Source organism: Cyanistes caeruleus, chromosome 8 (assembly GCF_971803275.1).
Source record: "Cyanistes caeruleus chromosome 8, bCyaCae1.hap1.1, whole genome shotgun sequence".
Classification (NCBI taxonomy): domain Eukaryota; kingdom Metazoa; phylum Chordata; class Aves; order Passeriformes; family Paridae; genus Cyanistes; species Cyanistes caeruleus.
The window spans coordinates 34,257,922-34,275,318 of NC_141708.1; the positions used below are offsets into that span (position 1 = coordinate 34,257,922).

Here is a 17,397-nt window from a genome sequence, read left to right on the forward strand (position 1 = left end):
CTGCTGCTCTGTACACCTGCAGACTGCCTTATGCAGCTCCCCTATTGCCCAGAGCATCTGCTCACATTTTACCTTCAAAATGTGCTTCTTCACATTTTGATTTCTCCTACAGCTCCTTAATAAAATCTTTCTGGAGTCAAATGATGAAAAACTGTAAGCCCAGCAAACTGCCTTTTTTTAATGGTAGGTTTTGTAGTACCTGAAAACCATTCTACTTCATCCCCTTGAAACACTGGGGTTTTGTTTATTAATACCTTTTATGCAACTAGGGGTCATCAAAACAACTTATTTCCCAGATGGAAAGGACATAATCTGAAAATACAGAACACTTACCATCTAAGATTTATTCTGCCACTATATTCTAATTCCTTTCTGAATTTCTTACAACAGCACCATCCATATAATTAAATTCCCAAGAACATATAAACCATTAAAATATGATTACAAGAATTTGTAATGTGCTAAATAGTCACAGTAAATTCTGTTGAGTTTTGCCAGTATTGCAAAAAAAAATACTAGTCATAAATAGGTCACTTGGACCAAGCTGATCCTATGCAAATTATTCCAGACAAAAAAAAATTAGTTTTTTTCCAGCTAGAAATGTGTCTGTAACAGTATTCCATCTTCACTAAAGCTAACATCTGGCTTAGGGGTTTCCTATGAAAATTAAGTTTTTTTCTAACCATTCACAGTGAAGAAGGCCCTAATCTTAAGGAAAAAGCCCAACAGGCAAACAGTTAAAATATTGTGTGCCACAAGGCAAATAGATGAAAAATTAAAGGAACAGTGTATGCATAGCATTAATGCAATATCATTAAACCTCATCATGACTATGCACAGTATTTGACAAATTAACATAATATAATGCTTTTGTAGGGTTGGGGAGGGGATGTGCATGCTGGTTTTCAACAGTGACACCCAACATATCCAAATGAGCTTTCAAAGCCCGGGCTCTGCAGGAAATTTATGCAGATTTACTGTTCCCTGCTGTACTTCCAGCCCTTCCACTTCAGGAACATTAGAACAGCAAACTGAGGCTGCTGAAATGAAGCAGCGAGGGAAGTTGGCTGAATTGTTTGGTGGCAAAAGGGGAGAGTCCCAGCTTGCTGCTCACACACACCAAGCACCAGCAGAGCAGGCTGCAGGGCTCACTCACACAGCCCCCACCTCAGCGCTGTCAACATCAGATCAACAGAATCAGACACGAGGAGCAAACACAGGAGTGACAATTTCACCATAACGAGGATAAAAGATAGGGGATTGCTTCCCCAGGCTGCCTGATTCAAAGCATGAGCATTCTGCTCATAGAAGCAAATCAGGGCTAGACTGGATCCTTAGACTGGAAGTCTTGACTTGGTCCAGTCATGTAGTTATATCCTTTTGTTAACAGTTTGCATTTGAAAAGACCTTTCTATGGGCTCCAAATTTTTCAATACCACAAAAACAAACCTAATAGGTAATGTAAGACAAAACAGAAAAGGTACACATTTCTTTGCATTGTCTCTGTCTTTAAATTCAGAATTAAACAGCTTGTGTATGTCACACAGCATCTGTCTCTCACAAAAAGAAGGAATTGTAAAATTGTAAAAATTGTACTCAACAACATCATTTCACTAAGCCACTGCCCACTCTATGGAGTACCAAGCTTACAGAAAACAGGTGCAATGACTACTAGAGCTGTCCCAAAATCCTGTTCATGAACCACATCTAAAACTTCTGGTTTCTTCTTTAGAAACTGTTCAAATATTCACTGTTCAAATAAGAACAGTGAATGATTCTCTGTAGCAGGGAGATTATTGCCATTCATTGTTCTGTTACAGTGCAGCAACCACATTTGTCTGTTCCTGTCATGAAAGCATTGCACTGAATGGACCTGATATGAAAATACAATTTTTCATTTTCTATTACAAAAAAAGAACTTTTCCACTGTGCCACATAGAAATTCACATCAATGTCTAAATGAATTACAGCATACAGGTAAAACCTGTCAATTAAAAACTTCTCCAAGTCTCTACCCACCATCTACAGAAAGATTTAATAGTGGAGGTGGCAGAAATTCTGTCTTACGACAACTCCATTACTTCCACAAGGTATTTATTAGTGCAGTGTGAATAGATCTACAACTACATAGCTATGAGTTCCACAGTTCTTTCAAACTATACTAGTCTACTCTATATTCAAAAAACCTATGGATTAGACATACTGGAAAATAATTAATCTTCCAAGGCAATTGCAAAACAATTGTTAAATAAGATTAAAGCCTTTTCCACCCAAAACAGCCACATGCTGGACTGACAACTGATTCTACCAAACTACTGAATTTTAAGTCATTTGGTCTGCCACTGCTGCACGTTACAAAATGAAAGCAGTGTACAGGGCTGCAGGAGAAAGTTTCTACAGGTGTAAAAAAAAACAAAAAAACCCCACAAAAAGCAGCTTTATGATACTGCCTTTAACAAGCCCTGAACCATAAACACATCTAGAGAACAGAATTTATAAGCTCTATGCACTGTGCTGCATTTAAAAGCATTTTTCACAGGAGAGATGTGCAGCAAGGCAGAGTCAAGGCCTGCACAGCGCTGCATGGCAGCAGAACGACACACAACAGGCACAAAATTAAAAAGAAAGCTACAGGTTAGATAAAAGCAAAATCTTTTTCCCTGGAAGGACACCCCGACAGTGGAGCAGGTTGCCCAGAGGGGCTGAACAGTCTGATCATCAGAAAATTTGAAGGCATGCCTGGATAAAGCCCTGAGTAACCTCATCTGACCCCCAACCTGATCCAAGCTGAGCAGGAGGTTGTACCAGGACTCTCATGAGGTCTCTTCCAAACGAAATTATTCTGTAATTCTCTAATTACAAAGAGAAAGCGAAGGAAGTGGTAGTCATAAATAAATCATTGTGACATTTTTGTGACGTATAAAATAATATTGCAGCAAAATTATTATGCAGGGGTATAAAATCTTTATATGAAGGTCCATAAACCATTCTTATAGTATGCATAAACACAGTAAAATTTATGTGCATGGTAAAAAGTCTAATTTAAAACTTTTATGAGATTTAACTAGTTACATTTTATTAGCATTACTTCTTTCCAAAAAAGAGGATTAAGTATTACAATTAAGTACATCTTGCTAAGAGGCAACTAGGCATTTTATTATTTAAGTGATGGACATGCTTCAGCTTTTAACTTTGAATCTCTGACTAAATAAATTTTGTATATGACAGAGAATTTTACAGAACAATTCCCACCAGTGCTACTAGCACTGCCTCTACAGAACTCACATCATCAATCCCAAAGGCAGCTCTAAGTCAAGCTACATCCTTTGACTTGGAGCACTTTTCATTTTGCTCCCTATGTCCATCATTCTAATTTAACTACCAGAACAGCAAATGTGCTGCAATAACCCAAAACCTTGTTTTACTTAAAGCTAAGCTCAATTCACCTAGACCCACCAGAAGAGGGGTATTTTGTTGTGTGGGTTTTGTTTTGATTCTGGTTTTGTTGTATTAAATGATGCCTTAAGTGTTTTTATACCTAACTATGCAGAACATGGGTCAGTTCCATCCCTGAGGCAGCCTTTTGAGAGCACGCAGCCATGTTCACACACATATTTCCTACATCTGTCAAATCTGTATCAGAAAAGACTGCAATCAACGAGATCTTGGCAGAGCCCTTCAGTTTCGTAGGACACATGCATACTGCAATATCCATAAAGAAAAAGAGAAAAAAGAATAACCTATGCTCTTCCCCCTATGGAAAAAGATTAGGCAGGATTCATGCAGCATGCAGGCACAGGCACACACACACTTCCTTAAATTTGTCTTCATTTGTCCTCACCTTTTCAAGATTCTTCACAGCTTCTCAGCTAGCTCTTTGCAATTCTAATGAAGCATTTTCCAAAGCAAATAAAACCCTTCCATTTCACTTTCACTAAATCAAGAAGGTGGCCAAGGCCAGGATCAAGAGCTCTTTAGCAAGCCTTCAATTATTGCTCTCTCTAACTCCCTTCCCTGACCGCCCAGGTTCAGATCTCTTCATGCCCCAGGAGGGAGCACACCCACCCCTCCATGATGAAATGCAGTTCACTTCCTCCACAGACACTCCCCAAGAGCTCACAGGGGAAAACCTCAAGTGCAGAAGGATACTTGGCTATCATTTTACTTATGTTTAAAAAATATGAAATAGAAAATATTACTCCTTATATTGTCTCTGTACCTATCTTCTCTAATCCTCTCTATTAATTCAGCAATAAAATATCATCAGCATCTCCGAGATTTTGGTTTGCAATCAAATTTTAGTTACAGGGAATTTAGCTCTCCATTTAGGTTCAGCTCCTTGACATCCAAAATACTGCTTTAAGAGCCCCCAGTTCTCTTTACCTGAAAAGACAGGTAACTGTACTCTTTGGCTATGTGGTCTCACAACCTTTTCCACCTTAGTGAATCCAGCACTGAACTTCACAACTGCAGATAACCTAAGTTGATAAATGCTTTTTTTTTTTTTTTTTCCAACTGTTTGTGATCTAGCTAAGATAAACTACATAAAATTGACCTGTGGTACAGTTTGTACTTCTCTCTCTCACAAATAAAAAAGGATCATCTCTCCTCCAGTGCTAACCAACCAAGTTACAGCTAAAATTAATGTAATTGTAGTTTCATATATAAATATTGACTGAAGTAGGATTTTATTACATGCTCTCTTAAAAAGTTAGATCCATGTTTAAATTAATGCAGAACAAACCAAACGCTCTTACTCAAGGAAATAAACAAATTTAAATTGGACACAGGAAAGCTTTCACTGTTCCACAGCCAGCAGAATTCATTGTTATGAGTTTAAAAGCATTGTTACAAGTGTCAAAATCTTACCTACAGAGAAAGTTTTGTTCCCTGATGGACATCTACAAAGGCCCAGCTTCACTAAATCATGTGAAGGCAAACTTGAGGATAGATCAGCTGGGTAATAGCCGCTGATAGCTGAAAAGTAACCAGCTGTAGCACTCTCAAACCATAAAGAACTTACAATACAGACTCGTGTTCTAAAAAAAGCTAGACAGCAAATAAAGGAAAATATTAGAGGCTGGTGAGCCCCATCAAGCAAGGCCAAGGTCTGACTGCTCTCCCAAGCCCCTGATGAGAAAAAGAGTCAGAGATGACAGGCCTATCTATCACAGACAATCAGGCGCATTTTGGCTGGGCTGTGACAACGACCTGGAATTCTAGAGCCATGGGGAGGAGGAAGTCAAGGTTGGGAAGGCCCAAATTAGGTTGGGGCAGTGCCCTCTGTCATGACCCAGGCTCTGCCCTCCTTCCTGCATGCACAATGTCCCTGTGAGCTGTCTGTCCACACGAGCGCACACTCCAACACCTCCTGGTGATCCTTCAGAGCCCAGGTAAACACGCTGCTGTCTGTGCCTGGACAGACAGGAGAACAGCAGACAGCAGCTCTGGGGTGGGACTGTTGTGTTTGTTTGAATCTAATGTGACAAGCACCTTTCTGTGAGCAAAATGAATGAGTCAATACCTTTAGAATGCACCAACACAAACGAGGCGTGGATGACAGATGACAAAGGCTTGGAAGAAGAAGGAGACAAAGTAAGCAAAAAGTGATGCAGAGAAGAATGGATAAGAAATTTAAGTGGTAAATGCCTAGAGTGAATTTTAGAAGGAAGCTGCACATGGGATTATACAAATGCAAAATACATAACGCAGCTTGATGCAGAACATACAGGACAAGGGGCAGAGATGTGTACAGGAGAGACAATACAAAAAGAAGGCCTAAGTGGCCAATTTGACAAGGTCACACAGACTACAAAGTAGGAATATCGTCTTGGACTTGAGACAAAACTAATAATTTGTCAGGGTATGTAACAGTGATTTCTCTCTTTAGGTTTTATTTCAGCCCAGTGTAGCATTGTTCCAGCTTAGCCAGAACCACTGGAATCCAAAGGCTGAATGATTACCAAGGGTCAGAACTCTCATAAACAGAGCTAACAAGTTCTTCCCTCCAAACAAGGTTGTGAGCCAGGGAAAAGCTAAGAAGCTCCCCTGGCACATAATCCTAACTCATTACAGAACTTGAGTTCCACAGGAGACACAGAGATCGCCACTCTACCTCCCAACCTGCTAACACATGAGAAACAAAACCCCTACACCCAGCACAAAATTCAAGTTTTTTATCTCCTATGTTAATGCTGTATGTACTAAAGCCCTGAAGAATGGCCAAGGACTATGAACTACCACAGGTTTGTCCAGGCCACAGCAGCTGCACACAAGCTCAGATGATGACAGCAAGACACAACTGCTCCTGGCAGAGTCTGCTCTGGCTGCTGCCTGCTATGAGTTCCTGGAGCAAACACATCAGGAACAGTGTTCCTGCAGGATTTGTCCATCATTCCCCAGCATTATGTTCTCAACCATTTTCCATTCACAGCTCAGTCATTTTGCAAGGCTTTGTATTTCACCTAATCTGATTTTTACGGAGGGCCAAAGCAGAGAAACATTTTATGTGTGAATTTATTTTTCTGTGAGAAGCTGGTGCATGTCTGTCAGGCTGGGATCAATACAATATAACAATCCCCTCCGATAACTTTCACAAACTGCTGTTACTGTCATTTGCACCAGGACATAACATCATTCATTAGCCACTCTTTAGTAATCAGAGCTCTGCATTCCAAACTGTTATTGCACTTCTAACTTGCATCCTTTCAGCATCTAAATAGCAGTTTTTCTCATACTAAGAGAAAAAAGCACAAAAAAATAACCCAATCCCCAAACAAAAAAACCTCCCACCACAAACAAAAGCAGTATCTGAGACTACATGCTACATACTGCCTCTGAGCCTGCAGAAATGTCAGTTGTCCTCTGAACTTTTTACCTAGGTTGACATAAATCTGTCATAGCCTGACAAAAGGAACTTCAGATATCAACAGAACCTTACCAGCAAGTCCTTACACACCTGTAAATCTTTAACTCATGGGTGGAGGCATTTAGCAATGTCCTGCAGTAGATCTGGTACTAAGATGCTTGCTCAAGGTCACACAAGACAGCTGTGAGAAAGCAAATCTGAAAATGTTTACAAGATGTTTATATAAGTATCTGACTTCTCTTTTCTTCCTTTACAATTCAATAAAGAATTTTTTCTTATAGTCACCACTCTCTACTGCCCCAAGCCATTTACTTTTATAAAAAGGAAAGAAAATAATGTCAAATCCAAATAGCACATACATCATTTTTGTAGTGTTCAACAAAGGAAGCATCCTCTCTAAATCTTGCTTTTTCTGTAGAATATGCAGATATGTTACTTCCCAGAAAATTAGGGAATGTATTTTCTCCTTCAATTATAGCTAAGAATCATATATCACTTTACTAGGTGATGATTTTGACCCATAAAAACATACAAAGCTGTAGATCTAGGAGAGGGACAAAGAACTCAGCACAGTCTTTGAAAATAACATTCCTTTATTATTTCCAGAGATATGATGTCAGCACTTAAACCTCATCCAAACATAAATATTGCTTCTCATGCGGAACTATGAAAGTGTTACACTTTATAACATTTATAAGATTTGATTTTAACGAAAGAGGAGGATCTGTGTGAAATTCTGAAAGCCACTGCAGTTTGATGTTGGCTGTCTTGGAGAGGGCATGACAAAAACCTGCCAAACAAACAGCAATGTGTTTCCTGTGGAGTGGGCTGAATGAACTCACCCGGTGATGACAGAGAACTCAGGCTGATCTGCGTGACAACGGGAGACTGAGAGGAAGCAAACTTGACCCTTTTTCAAAGGCAGAAACCAAGCAATTAGTTCAGTCAGCTACACTTAGATTCCTGGGGAAAAACAATTACAGCAAATCATGAAGGATGCTATTTTATTAATCTAGAAATAAATCCAGGAATGAGTAATAGCCACCACAGGTTTGTCCAGATCAAGCCCTTCCAAATTAGTCTGGATTTGTAGTCATAGGATTAGTAGCAAATAGCTCATCATATGACTGGACTTTTACATAAATAAATGGGAAAAAATTGATTCAATTCCTCTGGAATCAATGGAGATTTTGTCAGAACAGTTACCAGTGATCCTCTGCAACTACAGAAAAGCGTTAAGTCGTTTTTCTGCAGGGGTCTGTTTTGGTTGCCTCTCTATGGAGTATAGCTTGGGTAAGAAAAGAGAAGAGAAAGGGATTTCCTGAGGGGAAGAGAGGACAAGGAACTATTAGTGCACTGTAGGGCAGGATTTGAATTCACAGTAATGTTCATAAATAGGTGTGCTGCTCCCAGATAGGATACATTAAGGATGAGCACACGTCATCACATGTAGGAAGGAACAGTCAGTTGCACAATGGATGATTTGAAGCAGCCAAATAGGCAGCAGTTCACAGGAAAGTGAAAAGCTTCACCTCACCTCTGCAGTATAAAACTACAGCTTTGTTTTTTCCCTTGAGACACTGCTGCCTAACAGAATACTGCAATTGTCATAAAATCAGTTATCACTTCTTCATTAAGAACCATTCTCCTTAGACTCTGACCCCATTTACAATCCCCAAATTCTGGTTTTATCCCACATTAGCATAAGCATATCACAGGAAGTATGATTCTATTTCATTAGGAGGAAAAAAATAAGACTAGAGTGCTAATCTTAGCTACTCCTTACTGCTGAGATAAGCCACCCAAGACATCAAATTTCAAATAGGAGACATATATGGTACCATAGGAAATGTTTATGTACAAAATCAGTGGTGTTTCCAAGTCCCCCATGGAATGCACTTAAAATTCTCAACTTTTTAAGCTTTTTAAGTCATGTCCTTTTGACACTGCTTAGTTGTCTCTGCAATTTAATTTCTAGCTGAAGATCTCATTTCCTTCCCACTGCAACACTCAGATTTGTATTGTTTGTTTGTTTGTTGCTCGATTACCTGGAGACTTCTTGGTTGAACATAAGGCATTATCCATCCTTGGCTCCCAAGACATTTCAGCTACATTTATCAGAGACAAGACTAGACTGGAATCTTTTATTCAGACTGAAGACATCCTGGGCACAGCCACAACTAATTCAGCTTCATAGAAACAGCAACAGTGTGAGCTTTGGAAAGATGAGGGGAGGCATGATGCTTTTCCTCAGAGGCTTAGCATCCATGCAAAGACAGAAGAATCGCACACATGGAGATACAAATTAAAATCATTCAAGCCTGGAACGGACAAACATCAATCCAACTGAACAAGGGAGCTGTTAAAACCATGGTACAGGCTGGGGCAATGTTGATGGGGGATATGATAAGCCTTCCCTCCACCAGTCTGAATACATATAAAAAATTATAAGCACAGGGAATATGAGCACTTTAAGGAAAATCTCTTCACCCATTAAGCAAGCCACAGAGATACTCAGGACAGACAGAAGCAAGGACCAAATGACAGAACTATAATCATGGGATTACTAAAACAAGTCAGGTGTCTGAGAACAGAATTGTCATAATTTTTCACTCTCTTAGCTACTGAGACTAATTTGTTGTTTGCTTTTTTAAAAAATGAATGCATGAATCAACTATTTTAATTACACAACATGATAGATGTTAAGAGATAAGTAGCTACAACCTATAGTCTTATTTTATAATCAATACTGTGTGACTGCATATTAAAGGAGAAAACAAAAGAAGGCATCTTCAGAAACCTAATAGGAATCAAATGCCTATATGTCCTTAAAATTACTTTAGAGTAAAGTACAAGGCTTCTTTGAAAATTTCTAAACAAGATCTCAACACATCCAGCCCTAAAATCTAAATGATTAGACAATGGTAGAGTGGTAAATACAGAAGTGAACAAATTCACCCATTTATTAATCCAGGATGGCAATTCAAAAGACGTAATTCTGCCTTTACCCTCCAACAAATAATCAAATGTACTGCCATTCTTAAGTCTGGAGGAAAGAAAAAATGAATTCTCATTCACATTCATTCAACAGCACAAGCCATAAAAAGATCCATAATTCCTACCCTTTAATTTGCATCTCAGTTACTTCACATCTTTTTGAAAGACATGGATAATGGACAGAAAAGCTACAAGCGGTGATTAATGTACTGCACCTCTTAACTAGGCCCTCTCAGTAGTTAATTGTCAAAAATGTTCGTTTGTTTTCTGGTTTGAACTTGTCTGACTTCCATCCATTGGCTCTCCTCATATTTCTGTGTACTAGAATAAAGATTTAGTTAAGTACCTCTATTCCTGACATTTTTAAGCCATAACCCTTTCCAGACAACTTAAGGAGCTCAGTCATGAGCTTTCTATCATCATGCTTGTTTTCTTGACAACAAATAATTCACCCTGAACTCCCTCCAATTTTCAGCATACTTTTAAAGGGTCTGCCACAAAATAAACCTGCCAGTTGATAAGCGATAATCTCCTTCGAAAACTTGTCTCCAGCTGCTGGAGTGGAGCACTTCAGTGAACAAATCTCATACTGTGCTGGGGGATAGTTAATTTTCTTCTCTGGGCTGGCCTTTGGCTGTGTGCTGGCAGCAGTGCTGGTAACACAGGGATGTTTTGGCCATTGCTGAGCAGAGCTCACACACAGCCAAGGCCTCCTCTGGCCCTGGCCCCAGCCCAGCAGGGAGGGGCTGGGAGGGGACACAGCCAGGACACTAAGCCCAAGTGACCCAAGGGATGTCCCAGAGCCTGTGGGGCTGTGCCCAGCACACAGAGCTGGGGCAGGAGGAGGAGGAGGAGGAGGAAGGAGGACATCCAGGGTGATGGAATTTGTCTTCCCGAGTCACCGTCACTCGTGCTGGGGCCCTGCTCTCCTGGGGATGGAGGAACACCTGCCCAAGCATGGCAAGTGGGGAATCAACTCCTGCTCTGCTTTCCTGGGGTGCACAGATCTGCTCTGCCTGTTGAAATGACTTTATCAACCCACAAGTTCTCACTTTCACTCTTGTGATTCTCTCCCAGAAGAGAACAATCAAAGATGAACAATAAAAGTGCATGTAATCCATTTTAACAAAAAGAAGTACTATTTGACTGAAGTAGCAAGTCTTCATTCAAAATTAAAACTTTCAAAATGCAAATTTGACCTGTATGCTCATGAAGCCACAGCTGCAGTAGTGGTATCGAGGGACAGAACAGGGAATGGCTCTGCTCCATCTTCTGGAAGCACTATTTCCCATGAGCCAAGTAAATTACTGTGTGCCCCATAAATATCTTTGATGCAGCCCTTAACTCCTGCAGTTTTCAACACAACTTTTAAAAACATTTCTAAATATAACAAACATCAGAAAGAAATCCTAAAAAGATTTTTAACATGGGTTAACCGAAATGATTTCCCATAGATTCAGTCCTTTAACACACAGTTTCCCTGAGGGCATACAATCAACATCAAACAAGCAAACCTTAAATCAGAATACTTTACAACAGGATACTGCTTTTGTGTGTGTGCACATACTAAAGTCCTGTTGTCAACTATTAGATGGCCACATTGATGGAGGCTTCTAGTCCAGACCTGAGTGTCTTTGGATGGCAGCCAGCACTGCCACAGGCATCCTAAAGGCACTGTTAGCACTCAGAACAGCAGCAACAGTGGCAATTTTTCAGTTTGACAGGTGCTAAATACCACTGAACTACTTTTTAAGTCCATTTTTATTGCAGCTATTGCCCAACAGTCCTTAAATGACCTTACAGCAAGATAATTATAATAAACAGCTTTAAACCAGTGCCATTCCAGCTGAACAATATCTGGAAGACTTCCCTTCAATAGAAGGGAATAGAAAAGGAAGCATGCACCTACTGCACCATCCCAAGAGCAGAGCTGGCATCTGTCACCAAGTCCTGTCTTATCCCCAAGTGCTTTACCATTTTGTCCTCTCAATTCCCCTGAAAACATTCCTGTTGTAAAGGTGTTAATATTTAGGTTGATACAAGCTTTACTTAGCTTTTATTTGATACATTCCACGAAGTCACAGAGCGAGAGAAGCTTTAGTATTCCTGTAGCTATTCTTTGTAGGCAAATTTCAGAGATGAGGCAGTATGAAGGAAATTAAAAGCTTGTTTTAATTCAAAGCAATTGCCAGACTATCTCCTGGACAAGAAAGAAAATGTACATTTCTCAGGCACAGGTTATCTCCTGGCACATTTCAAAATGGCTTTATAGCCTGGCTATAAACAGATATTCTCAACTCAAAAAAATTTCTCTAGTGGATGCAGCCCGACCATCACCCCAAACAAGTTTGCCATTTGTATACTGCTACAAGTCATAGAAGTTTGGTCTATATTTATTAATCAGTCAATGTGGGACATTTTGAACATCCTCTAAAAAGCACAGCTTTGATTTCCCATGTGTCCTGTAAACTTTCTCACTGAAGAAGTACATTGCTATATTGCACTTCATGGCTCATGTCTGAAGAAATGGTACAGAGGCAGGTAACTGTATTTCTTTCAAAAGCAACATTCATTGCTTTCAGCATATAAACCACTTATTTTACCACTGATGGATTCACACTCAGATCATGTACAAATCTCCAAAGAGATGCAGTTACTCAGCATTTTGCCAGAGGATAGAATATACCTGTAACCTAATACAAGTGCATATCAATTGTTATCAATTAAACCTGCACACTCCACAAACATGTCCCAAACTCACAACAGCTTCAGTCCCAAACCAGATCAGTGATATTTGCATGGTAATCCAACCAATTCTCAACCTTTTCACAAAAAGATTACGTTATTTTCAAAGCAGGACAAAATTCAAAGTATCTTTTACACTAAATATATACATACATGCACTTTTGAAATCCCTCACTGCAGATTCTCAGGCAGTTTCTACTGAAATGAACACCTCAGTATCAGCAAGCAGGTAAAACACTCCTCACCAGAGCCATGCTCAGATGAACAACACAAAATTAATGAGGACACAGGTAATCTCATCAATTACCTGACATAAATAGCTGCAAGTGATCTGCCCCAAGCACATGAACTGCTTAACAACACTGACACCAAGTGACAGAACCCATGAAAATACAAACCTCAACCACCCCCTCATAGAAATGGCACAGCTTTTACACTCATGCTCTGGAAGAGTGAGTCTTATCATCAAGAGAAAAAAGTAGCCAATACCCACAATGAGAGCTGATGTTTTTGCACAAGCTATGTATAACTAACAGAATATTCAACATTAAACATGTTAACAATTCGATGTAACCTTGATTTTGCAAATGCGAGTCAAAGATCATGTGCACTTCCAAGTTTGATGCATACTAACCTCATAAATGCCATTTCCAAAGAAGAAAACAGTGGTTTGCATGTACAAGAAGTATTGGATTCCGTTAACTTACGTGAATTTGGTTAATTTTCCAAGTAAAAGACTGCAAATAGTACTTCTATAAAGTTCCATTTAGAAAAGTACGTGTTTGTGCGACTTTTAATGTCTGCTAAGTCTCACTTGTTTTGTCCTCTCTGCTAAGAAACCAAAACCCAGGCAGCCCAGCACCACAAGCATGAAGCAGGCTTGGCCCTGCTCCTGCTGCCTTACCTGACACTGCCCAAAGCACAAAAACCTGCTGAGAGAACAGTAACTCCATCAAACACAGCGGGTTCACCGCTCCTCCTGTTTATGCCCAGCATTCTGTCTTCTTACAAGCTTCCACAGTCTTACCTGCTGACGTTTGTATGCCAAGTAATCAAGATTTTCCAGATCTTTTTGAAACTTTTGGTAGGTTTTCTGTAGATCAGATTTACTGGATACATTTCTTAAAGATTCAAATGTTCTTTGAAACTGTGAGGGAAAAAAGAAACCAACGAGAAATTGTCATTCATACAGTTGCTGTGTTTCACTCTTATTACAATTAGTTTCTACTAAATGCTAAGGCTATTGAGCTTTGTCACCTCTAACCTTTCACATATTCCTTCTGTTTTGCTTTGAAACCAATCACAGGACTCAAAGCATTGTACAAATGCCCTCTTCAATTAAATGAAGTCTTAACTTCATAGGTCAGACAAAACACAAGCAATCTCTAAAGGTGAGGTCTTTTCCTGTGCCAGGTTCCAAGAAGTAATATATTCACACAGATTTAAATACTTTCTTTTCAACTAAGAAAAGTGTATGCAACTTTATACAGGCCATGAACTCATTCTATCAAACCTAACAGTAGAACTTAGAAATCACAGGGTGCTTCTTATGAAGTTAATTTACTTAAGAGTAATTTGAGACCAGATAATCACCTTGGGCAATGTGCTCACATTCTGCATGAAAACTGTGACAACTCCAATTATACTTCATTATAGACCTTACTTTTAAATTTAAAACTTCTTTTATGCATACACTATTATTAAAAATAGGACTGGTATTTTTCAGAGACACACAACCCCAGCCCAGCTGTAGGAACTGTTAGCAGAAAGTTAAGATTTGTGTCAGAGGAGAATTAGATTGGTGGTCCACCTTCCTTGCTACCTTCAGAAAATCATGAGCCTTCTCCTCTGGCTTGCTGTTTTTCCAGCTGTAAATACTCTTCTTCATCTCCAAGCATGTGACAGCTGCAGAGCTGCAGGTGGCTCAGTAATATTTTGTTATCACTGCTATTACCATCAGAAGCAAGTCTATAAACACATATTTACACTGATATAATCAGGAAGAACTACACACTTGTAAATCCTTCCAAAATATTGACTTTGCCTAGTGCCGTTCCAGGGCCCCAGGTGAAGCTCACCTGTGGTACTGGTGCCCAGGGAATGAGGCAATGGACTGCTTTCCTGTCAGCTCTGGAAAACCAAGCACTTCTGGAGTAACTACAGCCCACATTTTTCCATCCCTTTGCTTAAACTACAGCAATAATAAACTAAAACTACAGAATAATGAACCACAGGAGTAGAAGGAGAAAAGCACAGAACCAAACCTCCACTCATCTTCTGTCCCTCTTCAAGAAGCTGACAACGTAACTGACAGCCAGTGCTGATCATGGATGATCTGGAGCACATGGAGTGCTCCAGAGCCCCTCATTCCTGAGCACGTGACTGAGCTCAAGCCCAAGCTGCACCTGATGCTGAACAGCCCCCAGGTACTTCTCCTTGGAATAATAATAATCATTATCATTATCATCATCATCATCTGCAGTGGATTTCCACTGACAGCTTACAACAGCTTGCCTGGAAACTTCAGGCAAGCTAGCACGTCCTATTTGCCACTCTGCAGCCTTTATTTCGGTCTCACTGCTCTCATAACCAACAGGCAGTGTTCTTATCTACTTGTAATTTATCTTACTCTACCTCACTCAGCACTACTAGAGGTTAACTGGACACTTTCTAGTTGCATTTAAAGTGTTTGCTACCAAAAAATAAAATAAAACTCTCTCACCCAAAGTTCCTGAATTCTGTGCTGACATGGCTGACAGAACACAACACATATGCGAAGACAAAAGTGCAATACCCTTTATTCTTTCCTGTTTGACCTCATTATCTTCCAATTTTTGTAGGATTCATTGCTTTCAGATTTTATCTCTGCTCCAGAGCTGATGTGAAAGCCTTGCATTTGCAATGTTTGCTTTCATCAATTCCCACTCCTGGCTATCCCCTTAGCTGGAAACAATTTAATTACAACATTTGCAAACAAGACCTGAGTTTAGTTTAAGGTAACCAAAAGCACTCCACAGTCCTTGCTTTTTTTCAAGTGTGTATGAAACTGCTCATAATGTCTCTGGCAAGTTCATCATGCACCTTCTGCTTCAAACCATGACATATTTCTCCAGATCTTAGCCCAAAGCGGCTGTGCCCTGTTGTGGGATTGAATAATACAGGGACAAGGTCTCAAATGATCCCAAACTCACTAAATAAACATAAGGTACAGTCTTTTTTTGAGGTGGTTGTTTTTGTTGGTTTTCTTTTTAGATAACCATCAACATGTTAGACTACAATACAGTTGCAGAACCATCATCATCCTTTTAAGGATATACTTAATCTCCAGCTTCAGTTCTTCATTAGCAGGAGCTCTGCTAGCAAGGTCACTCGCTTCCTTTTTTCCTGCAGCAACCAAAACATTAATAATGCATTTGGCTCTCTGGAAAGACATGTAAGAAGCAGCATAAGAGCATGAGCAAATACAAACCAAATGTATAACTCTAAGGGCAATATGCTTCAATAAAATTGATGGATAACTGCCAGAACATGCACATCTGTCTTCAGATGCAAGGGAGAAACATTTTTTAAAAAAATTTAACTCAGAAGTAAATAAAAAAAAAACAACCAAGCAATTTTAAGAAAACCTAGATAAGCTCTTTCCACTGCCATCAGCAGGAAATCAGAAACTGTACCTTGGACATAGAAAGGTTATCAGCACATGTGTTAGACTTAAAACTACATCTGGATCTTTCTGCATCATACTTTTATCAGTGTGAACCAGAATTTTGAGGTAAGTGGTAAAAAAACCTCTCTCATCTCTCCTGTCCAGAGGTGAAAAGAAAATCAGAATTCCTGACTGTTTTTTCTCTTACCAATAATCACATAAAATAATCATAAGAGATTCACAGGAGCTCTTTTCTGCCTGTCACATTTCCAAAGTGCTTTGAACTCTTTCTGGAAGCTGAGAAACTTCCCTTTATTACTTTTGCTCTCCGTGGCACTACTAAGGTACTACTACCTGGACTGATTTTCCCTCTGTGATAAAATCACCTCTCTATGATTTTGTCAGAGCTGCTTCTGTTTGTCAAGTTACCACAGATAACTTCATAGCACAGACAGCGCATAGACAACTTCTTAAAGAGAAGAGCAGGATTTATATTTGCTAATGTCACAGCACTCCTCTCACAGGAAACCCCAGCCCCACCAAATGCAGAACCAGAGCCCAGCACCCCGACCCTAAAACCCAGGTTGGATAAGCAGCCCCAATGTGCTGAGCAGGCACCAGCAGACACAGCTGAAGGAAGGCTCCGTGCTCATCTCACTGGAAACCAATGCACAGAGAATGCTTCAACTGAGAGAAGCAACTCTCACTGTCCCATTTTAGGTATCACAAAGCAACAAATACCATCAGAGCTCTAAAAGTGATGGGGATCACAAATGTGGACAGGCCAGAAGAGTGTTACCAACACAGCCCCCCTGCCAGTGTGATGTTCCTGATTAGCATAAGGTATTCCTGCAGCCTCCTCTCAGATGCTGACCCTGGCTTATCTAATTACTAAGTATGACTGTAAGCATCAGGACTGAAACTCCTGTGGTCTCACATCTCATACAATGCAATGTCAAAGATGAGAGGTGAGCTCTGACTGAAGTTTCTCATGCAGTAAAGCAGATTAACAGCTGAGAATCCTCTGCTGTCTTTATGAGCTCCTGACGTAGCATTTTTGAGGGTTTTCTCCACTACTGCCTACATTCAGGAGCCTTGGAACTTCTGCTCTGCTGTCATGTGTGATGAAAATGAGACAATG

At 39.9% G+C, this 17,397-nt stretch overlaps 1 protein-coding gene across 4 annotated transcripts in view; it reads right to left on the reverse strand.

Moving 5' to 3' along the window:
- CTNNA3 (catenin alpha 3) overlaps positions 1-17,397 on the reverse strand; it is a 399,590-nt gene that overhangs the window by 353,526 nt on the left and 28,667 nt on the right. For all 4 annotated transcript variants that reach the window (XM_086900642.1, XM_086900643.1, XM_023930192.2 and 1 more), the window contains one exon: positions 13,638-13,757. In XM_086900642.1, the coding sequence (XP_086756768.1) occupies positions 13,638-13,757 (120 nt within the window). The remainder of the gene's footprint in view (positions 1-13,637; positions 13,758-17,397) is intronic.